The sequence below is a fragment of the Theropithecus gelada genome, chromosome 12, assembly GCF_003255815.1.
Source record: "Theropithecus gelada isolate Dixy chromosome 12, Tgel_1.0, whole genome shotgun sequence".
Lineage (NCBI taxonomy): Eukaryota > Metazoa > Chordata > Mammalia > Primates > Cercopithecidae > Theropithecus > Theropithecus gelada.
Genome location: NC_037680.1, coordinates 49,417,698 through 49,427,977, shown reverse-complemented (window position 1 = coordinate 49,427,977; position 10,280 = coordinate 49,417,698). Strand labels below are relative to the sequence as shown.

Below are 10,280 nucleotides of genomic sequence, written 5' to 3'. Positions count from 1 at the left end.
ACTGCATAAAACACCACCTCTGGTTCTGGGGACCTTGAAATTGTATATGAATGAACACAGAGAGGCATTTGCCTGCTGTGGCATTTCTCAAAGTGGACTTTAATTGTGGGATGTTAAAAGGGATTTCAATAGGACTTCTCAGAGCCTTTAATGTGTCAGTGAATACTGGGAATCATTTCTATGAATGGGGTATATTATGCAGTGGTCCCCAACTTTATTTGAAGATAGAATCTTAGTTTTATTTTTGGCTTTGCATGTGTGTGTTTGTTTTTGGAGGGACAGTATGTGAACTTGTGAGACTAGTATAGGCTGGAACACGCTTTGGAAAATGCTGACTTATTAAAAAAATAGAGGCATGTCTGGAATTTAAAGAATTTTGGATATCTCTTCATCAAATATTTGCTAAGTACTTAAATCACTGAGAAATGGCATGAGGCCCCACACCAGGAAGCTCTAAAATCCAGTGCCCCTTCAGAGCAGCAATGCTCCTAATTGCTGAAAAGTGAACACAACAGACAAATGTCTGTCAACTGACAAATGGATAAACAAAATGTGGTATATTATAGGAATGGAATATTACGTGACCATAAAAATAAATGAAGTACTGGTACAAGCTATAATATGGTCAACCTTGAAAACATTATGCTAAGTGAAAGAAAGGAACCAGACACAAAAGGCCTCATACTGTATGATTCCACTCATATGAAACATCCAGAGTAAATCTAAAGACAAAGAAAGCAGATTCGTAGTTGCCACAGGTTGGAGGGAGAGGAGAATGAGGAGTGACTGCTAATGAGTTCAGAGTTTCTTTTAGGGATGAGGAGAATGCTCTGAAGTTAGATACTGATGATGGTTATCTATACAACTTTGTAAATATACTAAAAATCACGGGATTCTATACTTTAAAAGAATGAATTTTATAGTGTGTGAATTTTGTGTCATTAAAAGATCCAATACCCCCACCATACCAAATGGTTATCCCTTTCATATTATAGGAATTGAGACAAACACAATCATTTCTTGTCAACAATTATATTTAGTGAAGATACTAGATGTTATTTACAGAAGATATACATACATACAATTCCTACACATTAAATGTAGTCTAATTGTGAAAACAGGAAAAAAAAATGTACTTCAAAATTACATACTAAATAAAATAAATAAAAAGTAATTATTTGGCACAATATCTATTATGTAGCAAATAAATAACTCTATACCATTGATTGAATGAACTATTTACAGTCTTTGAAAGTGCAAAACAATTGCTGAAAATTAAGATATTTGTAATAACATTTAAGTCCAGAAAATATTTTTTCATCAGGTACAATAAATTTGTAGCCAATAGTAAAGGTTTTTAATGCCCAGGAAAATATTTCAATTTTGAAAAATGTTTTGTGCATATTGTGCTCTTATGAAATATTATTTTCTACTTTAACGCTGGCAAATTTAAGAACCTTGACATTTCTTAGTGGAATTCTTATGTATATAATCCTGATTTGTAAGTTTTGAAAAGTTACATTGTAAACATAAATATTATTCTATATATCATTCAGAAATTACAGACCAGTCCTCCCTAAATTACATAACCAGCCATAATGTTTCGTAATAATGTGGTCAGGCTCTATTCCTTCAGAGGTAAGATGATGAAGATGGAAGAATACAATCTATAATTTGGACTTCTATAGATTCCTCAACACCTTCCCCAAACCCCATGCTCCAAATCAAGATGTTGAGTTAAAATTTTATCCACATCTATCCCATTTGTAGCACATCTCATCCCATAAACACTCTTAGAAACAAATGTCAGGGGCTTGCTAGTTCTCTTGACAAGGGTATTTCTACCAAACTCTTCACGAGGGCCTTATTCAACACTTCAGCAGAGAAGATGGCACAAGTGGAAATGAAACAAGGTAACCACAAACTGGGGATTCCTAAGCTAGAGTGTGTAAGCTTTAGGCAAGTCAAATAATTCCTTCTCTTGCCAGGTAGCTGGTAAGCTGAATGCAGCCCTGAGGTGTCTCAGGATGTGTTTTTGCTTGTTTTGTGGAATTCTCTAGTGGCAATACAGTCAGTAGTAGCATAAATGGCATTTTTGAAAGATTGTGGACTGGAGACAAACTGTTGCTTTGGGCATTTGAAATGTCTATGGTCGACGAGGCTCTAATCTGTGTGACATCTGTGATAAAGTTCTCTGGTTGTCAATCACATTTAATTGCCGTACATAACTCCGGACATCCTGATGGTTCTTATTAGCTTGAGCTGCATCAGGATCTGTTGAAAGAGGAAAGGGCAGAATTGGCATTGTGTAATATATGTATATAAGATACAGTCTTACTTCTCCAATTATTTATTACATTTATCGTAGGTTCCTGGGTTCCCTCAAGACCTTTCAACACACCACAATCATTGAAGCGTTTCCACTTGGTGGTTCCATCTCCTCCTTCCTACCCTCCAATTTTCTTTTCTTCCCTGAAATCACCTCTTTTGATCATTCTCCTTTGAATTGCACGTTGTAAAAAAAAATGGCACCAAATTAAAAGGGAAGCATCTGTCTGATAGCCCCTGGGTATAGATTAAAATTGTTTCCCTTTCCAGAGGTCTCTGTGTCTCACACTTTGTGTCTCTGCCTCCTTTGATCCAGATGAAGACTAACGTCAAAAGACACAGTTTTCATTAGCCTCTCACAAAAGTGCTTAACATCTGGGCCAAACTGAAGCAAACCAGTGAGACTACAGAGTCCTGACTCCCCTCTTTACTTGCACACAGTATACAGCATTACTATACAGATTGTATGTTCTTAGAGGCTGTCCATATTCAGAAAAAAAACCCAACTCACAGGCTGAAGTTATGACTTCTGCTAGACCTTTGATTCTTTGATGCTATTTGCTCTGAAAACTCAGCTACCATTCTATTCTGATGCACATTTCAAGCATGTGAGCAACTGAGGTTAACTGATTTCATGAAGATCAGGGCTGAATGATGAGCCAAAGCACTTAGCCCTCGCAGGGAACGTACATGAATGAGGAAAGCCAGACTGGAAGGTGGTGAACTGGAAACACAGGTCCCTCCGGAAGTGATGACCTGGCTTTTGCATGTTGCTGCCACGGGGGAATCTGTGTCTAGAGTTGCCAGATCTTCCTTTTTTTTTTTTGTTAAGAAATGGGAAACATGGATTTCTTCTTTGTGAATTCTCCCGATTTTAAAATGTGACATTATTTCAAAATAAAAGGGGAAAAAAATGCTCTCTTTAGACCCAGCACCTCTGTGGGCCACCTCTATTTCATGCCTCACTGGGTAGGGCCTCTGGTCTAAGGGGATACCCGGAGTGGCAGAGCCAGACCCTGGCTCTTGACCAGGTTTCTTTCCACCACAGTACACTGCCTTCTGTAGTCTGGTTGCTCCTGCTAGATCCACACAGCACTCCCAGAGACAATTAGAATGCCATCTGCACAAGGGGTGAAGGGGAGTGTTGCAAGGTCTGAACACAGAAAAGCAGAAAGAAGACATACATGCCCCTGCCCTCTGTGAGAAGAAACTCATCGGTATAATTATCACATAGAAATAATACCACAGCGAACCGCAGAGCACATTGTGTTTAATTTCCTCCGCTTCTCACTGGCAGTGTACTCTACATGTACAATATACTGTAATTACATTGTACACATTCCCACAGTGTTTGTGAATCTATTCCTATAGCTTTATCTATAGATTGTTGACTTCAGAGCTGAGCAGCTGTTGTTTACCAGACGTTACTGATAACTTCAACAAATGCAATGGAGTTTTTCTTTTTAAATAAATGTTCCCCTTGGCTTCTCTAGGAGGAGACATAGGAGAATGCAAGATTTACTTGCAAAGAGGCTCATAGAACAAAGTACATTATTTTGTGGTCCTTGAACCTCACTGAAAACCTTCTTACGGCTAGAAACCCCCCCGGGCACACAACATTTGGCATATAATTTCAGGGCCCCCTTGATCCCTGCCACGGAAAGTCCATGGATCTGGGATCATAAACTCCGGTTGTAAATGGTGTCACTTATCTATTCTTGTTTTCACTTGTACAACTGCTTTATGATCATATCTTTAAACACAAAGTAAATTAATGATGAAAACATATGAGATACTTTATTTCTGGCTGAATCCACATAAGAATAGTTGATGATGTACAAGACTATTCACATTTTGGAAGTCAGAGAAGGCACAATCATTTGAATCAGTTGCTCCCCAAATCAAGATTATTTTTCTTAAATTTTTCCTCCCTATTCATTAAAAAATGAATATTTAGTAGTTCTGGTGCCCCATGTTAGCAAACCTGGCTGTGAGCCAGTCCTGCACTAGGAAGAGCAAACAACTCTGACTAATAAAACAAGAGCATCGTAGTCTCTCAGCACTGGGTTTATTGGGGGAGATGGTACTGGCGGCCTCAGATTCATGTCTGTGTCATAGTGTCATACTGAGTTAATGAGACAAATTTCCTCAAGTGACTCACACAATGAGCTTAGCAAAAACGTTTAGTGTTCACCTTCTCATTTCCACACCAGACTGAGGGAGCCAAAGCTCCATCCCCACCACCAAAGTCCCAGCCCAGAAGAAACAGTAGCACTGGTCTAGTATGACCATCCAGTGCTATGATGCAACTTAACTCCCAACAGACTAAAATTGTTATTTATTATTAGTAATCTTTTTATATTAAAGTATTATACCGGTTCTTGTGATACACGTTCAGATTTTAAAAGAGCACCTCAAATTCATGTGGGAATACTAGAAATATAATATGAAATCCTATTATAGGACCTTTTACGAATGTGCTATAAACATTAATGCATTCTTGCAATACCCTGAAAGACAATAAATATTATCTTTCCTAGTTTATAAATGACTGAACTGAGTCATCAACGGCTGATGTGAGTTTCTCAACACGGAGCAATGAGTCATAAAGAGAGTTGGTTTGAGGCAGGATTTGTTGGCAGTCGTGCTTGAGTTGTCTCCAGTCACACTGGATACAGCAAATGAATTCTCTTTAAATTCATTCACAAAATAATATTCCTGTGGTTATTTTCTAGTTTCACAACACTGTAAATATGTTCTAGTTTAAAACAGCAAAAAACATCTTTACACTCAAGGCCCCTATCTCATGGAATTCATGGTCCAAAGTGTCTCTGACACAGTCAGATAGTTCCCAGGCTCCGAGGGTGTCTCAATGGCCTCATTAAGAAGACCTTAATCACCAACATCGACAGAGGTGGCAGCACTTAACTTACTGAAGGGTTGGCTCCTGTAGTATCTCACTGTTCTGGCCGTATTTGCAATCATGCGCTAAAAGGAATATAGAAAAAAGAAACATAGAAATTCAAGTAAGCATAGAGTACAATCCAAAAAGGAAAACAAACCATTATTGATTTTTGCAATACTTGATACCATGAGAAATGACATGTTCTGAGATGTTGACTATTTGAAGGCAACTAATTGATGTAGAACTTGTTTAATTATTTCAAAGGGGCACCCACTTACATACAAGGCATTTTCAGGTAAGGAATATTAATGGCGTAACTGTCATAATTGTTGGCATGTTCCCCATGATGTAAAAAGCATCTATTGGCCGGCGTGATGGCTTACGCCTGTAATCCCAGCACTTTGGGAGGCCGAGGCGGGTGGATCACGAGGTCAGGAGATCGAGACCATCCTGGCTAACACGGTGAAACCCCGTCTCTACTAAAAATACAAAACCAAAATTAGCCGGGTGTGGTGGCGGGCGCCTGTAGTCCCAGCTACTCAGGAGGCTGAGGCAGGAGAATGGCGTGAACCCGGGACGTGGAGCTTGCAGTGAGCCGAGATCCAGCCACTGCACGCCAGCCTGGGCGAAACAGCAAGACTCCGTCTCAAAAAAAAAAAAAAAAAAGCATGTATCATGCCTGAGACTGTACTTTTTCACCATCCTTTCTTGAGAATCTGTAACTACCCTAGATTTGGAGAAGGGTTAGTTTGTCAAGTTCCTCACAGTAAATAAGACTCACTCATGAGGTATGAGATTATACTGACTGAACAGCAAGTCAAAATATTCTACCTTTACACTTTTGCTACACATTCTGTATTACCGACCTCTCTAATCTTCCAGCCAAAGTTTGTATTTTAATGTTAATCCTAATGATTTGATTCCCTTCTTTCTTCCTTTCTGATTATAACACTAACATACAAGCATCTTAGAAATTCAGAAAATACAGAAAATGTTAAGAGCAAAGTAAAAATCACTTAGAATATTACTTCAGAGTAATCTTGTTAATATTTCAGTATATAGCCTTCTTATATTTAAAAATATAAAAAAAATATTTTTCCAAAAATTTGAATTCCTATAGTACATATATATTTCATTTTGATTTGAAATTTTTCACATTGCATTGTGACTATTTTCCATGCCATTTGCATTTTAAAACATTTTTTTAAAAGCATGTATTCAACCAAATGGACAGATTGTAATTTATTTGACCTTTTAAAATGTTGTCACTAAGTGATCATCTTAATTTCTTTGTAAAGTTTTGGTTGCAATAAAGACTTAAATGGGAATCTTTTGTGCTGGGCTCAATTAAAAACAAAAGAAAAGAGAAAAGAAAATGGATAGAAACAGAGACTCCCGTCCCCTGGGGAAAAACACTGATGAGGCCGAAGCTCCATTTCTTAGCCAGACTCTCATGGTATTTGAACAGTAGCTGGCACTCCTGTCACTATGTATGTTTCAGGACACCTTCCTGCTCAAGCTCTAAAGGGGGTCCCGTAGAGATAACAGATTAATTACAACACTAGCAGAAAACGGATAAGGTTCCATCCAGGGAAAGAGACTCCCCGATCTCTGAGCAGCTAGGTAATTCCAGTCGTCCCTTTCTTCTCTCGCGGACCCTTGGCTTGCCAAAGTATAAGAAAATGACTTTGAGAAAGCTTACATAGCGTTAAAAAAAATCATAGATGAGTCAAGGCCTTACAAATATATTATCTGTGAGCATCATAATACCTCACTGAATACTACTGCTTTGAGGACTCCAGCAAGCCTGAAGTGACATGTGCCCGCATCGGATAATTTCGCTCACAAAGAGGCAACTGGAAAAGTTAGAACTTCACTTCATCAAAGATCCTAAAAACTGACACGTCCATCTGTTGATCAGCATGAGAAACATATCACAAATCCCTCCCAGAAAATGTAACGTACAATGTATAATTAGCCCTTGATATATGGAGCCTTGAAATAAATGGTAACTATGATAACTTCCCTGCTAATTTACTTTTAAGTTGTTTTTTCACTTCTCTAAAGGCTTTGCATCCGAAGGGCACAAGTATATTCCATGTAGAATTATTGTAATTCTTCAGATATTGAATGGAGTGTAATTACCGAAAACCCTGGGAAATGCAGCCAGTATGCCCCTCTGAAGAATAATAAAACAATTAGCAGGGGTCAGAAACCTCTTCGTATACCATTTTGTAGGGAGTAATTGTTCTGCTTTTTAGTTTTGAAAGCTAAAACATTTCATTCTGACTTTGGTTTTATGCTACTCTTTACAGCTATACTCTGAGGCTTCATAATTTTTAGCTCATTATGTAGTTAAAATGTGAGAACAATTGTTTAAATCAGTAATTTCCAGCCCTGAAGTTCATTCTACCTTTCTAAATCTTTGATTAATTTTAACAATGGTTTTAATTTTGACGTATCCTTTTTAATTGTTCTCAGATAACTTCAGTTTAACTTTGAAATCCAAATCTGGCTTTACAACAAGGTCCATTCTTTTCCTTTGTGAGGTCGAGATAATAATGTTTAATGGTGTGAACCCACAGTTAGGATGTGTGAATCCAACTAGCATTGCTGGTCAATGCATAGTTACAAATGCTTTCACAAGGCCAAAGAAGGGTTAACTTAATATTTTAACTTCACCTTCTTTTGCACCCATTAACACATGTAATATTAAGCAGTTACTGACAACTACATCCAACTACAAGGCATTCTCCTGGGTTGCTGAAAGAGACTTCAGGAGTCACCTCCTTGAACCATCTCCAGAGCGCACAGTGCTTTTTCCACAGCCTACCTATAAACAGTGGCTCTCCCGCTGTTTGAATGCATCCCAGCAATGAGTAATGCATTACCTCCAACACTAGCCTCCTTCATTGTTAGACATCTCTGATTATTAAAACTTGTCACTGTGAGTTAAGGTCTTTCTCCCCTTACTTTTCACTCATTTATCCTTGGAGCTCATAATGCATTTGTGTAAGACTCCCACCGGCACCATGACAGTTTACTAATGCCATGGCAATGACCTAACAACAAACACGTTTAATTTCTTTTTAACGGGACAAGTCTTCAAATACTTGAATATAACTGTTATGGATATCCTTGCACCCCCAGATCTTTTCTTGTTCAGCCTAAATATTCTCAATTTCTTCAACAATTCTTCATAAGATAGTTTTGGTTCTCTTCTGAACAGTCTCTGGTACGGTGCCCTAGACTAAACAAATTGTAAAGTGCAGAGAAATTATGATCTTCCTTCTTTCCTTGATCTAGATGGTGCTATACTGGGCCTACAGTAAAAAAAAAAAAAAAGTCATGCCACTGACATCTGTTGAAGTAATCGTGATTTAAACCTCAGCCTCCTTCACGGAGCTGCTGTGTGGATGCAGCTTTCTGCTCTGTGATGTACAGTTGATTTCCTGGACCAGAGTGGAGGATTTTAAAAACTAAAACCATCTAGTTAGAGTCTATCTTTCCACACACAACAGCCCATGTTATTTTTGATGGCAGACAGCTGTTTATTCCCTGGTGCTCGCCGTCCAGCCTGGCAGAAACGAAGGTTAAAGAGATACAGGCTGCATTATCCAACTGCTGCAGCGGGGGCGAAACAAAACATCACACCCTATGCTTCGCCGTCCGCCAGAGCAGGTTGGCCTGCCTGGAGCTGGCCAGGCAACTTTCTATAATGCCAGGCCAGGGGGTGGGGGGCGGGAATGTCTGATTACTCCAAAGCACAGATTCTCATCTTTTTTTCCCTGGTAGCCAGCCTGAGGTTTACAACACATTCCCATGAGCAAATAGCTAATGAAGACAGCAATTGGTAATTCGGGAGTGAATGTGGCGCGAACATGCCCCACATTAGAGCACCTCCTTTAGAAGGCGCTCCAGATCCGTGCAGGTGGACAAATTGAACCCGCTGTCGCCACACTGAAACTGATGTTTCTTGGGACTAATCCTAAGTACAGGTCTTCGGAGCTTATGTGCAAAAATGAATGTGTTCCTACAGTTCATGGCCTACAGGGCTTAGAGATGGGTCCAGCTGAAAGCTGATGAATTCCCCTCAGGACATGCACTTGAGGAGGGAAATGCAGAAAGGAGAAATGAGGTGGCAAGTGAAGAACTCCGTGACTATGTCACGCGGCTATTTTTCTTTAGAGCTGAGAAGAGAGGGGCACAGAAGCAGATGTCCTTCCTGGGGCCTGTGTTGCAGAGTGGAGGTAGAACATCAGCAGGATTTGTTTTCCCAGCCTTGGTCACCACCTTGCTGATGTAGCAAAGAAACCAGCCCAAACCAGCTAGGACTAGGAATTATAATGTATTTGCATAAGACAACACCACCCCCACCCCCCCCACCCCCCCCCCCCCCCCCCGCCCCCCGGTGCTGTGACAGTTTACAAATGCCACCGCAATGACTGGGAAGCTACCTTAGATGGTTCCAGGAACTTCTGGCCCCTTTTCCAGAAAGTTTGTGAAAAACCTGCTCCTTAGTTAGCATATAAGTAGACTAGGTATAAATAGAGCCGGCCAGCACTCTGTGAGTGCTATTCTATGCCACCCTGCCTATGAGACAGCACTGCTTGGTCTATGGAGCAGCTGTTTTACTGTACACTGTTCCTCTCATGAACTTGCTTCTTTCATTGTCAGCTCGCTCTTAAATTCCTTCCTTAGGAAAGCCAAGCACTCTCCCCAGCTGAACCCCAATTTAGGGGTCAGCCTGCATCAGAGTGACCAGTACAAAGACACCATCCAAAGGAAGGGGTGACCACTGTGTGTGCTTCGGCCTGGCACAAGCCAGAGGCTCTGAGGCCAGTGTCCCAAACATAAATTTCTCTCAAGCTCGGATGCAGGGAATTTCCCTTGAGTCTGCTAAGGTGTCAGAGGTACCATGTTCTCAGACTGGGCCTTTGCGGCCTGGCTCTCGGCAGGCGTCACCCTTCTGTGGCATCCTCCGCTGAGAAGCAGGCCAGCTAAGTTCCACTATCACTCCTATAAAGACATGACATAGCCTACCAGG

The 10,280-nt window shown here is 40.1% G+C and overlaps 1 protein-coding gene across 7 annotated transcripts in view; it reads right to left on the bottom strand.

Annotated features, from left to right (window-relative positions):
* Window positions 1-1,016: 1,016 nt before the first annotated feature.
* The window catches only part of RAPGEF4 (Rap guanine nucleotide exchange factor 4), a 309,492-nt gene continuing 300,228 nt past the window's right edge, over window positions 1,017-10,280 (bottom strand). For all 7 annotated transcript variants that reach the window (XM_025404812.1, XM_025404813.1, XM_025404814.1 and 4 more), the window contains 2 exons: window positions 5,262-5,316; window positions 1,017-2,274 (listed from right to left, as the gene is read on the bottom strand). In XM_025404812.1, coding sequence (XP_025260597.1) covers window positions 2,147-2,274; window positions 5,262-5,316 — 183 coding nt within the window. In that variant the 3' untranslated portion in view covers window positions 1,017-2,146. The remainder of the gene's footprint in view (window positions 2,275-5,261; window positions 5,317-10,280) is intronic.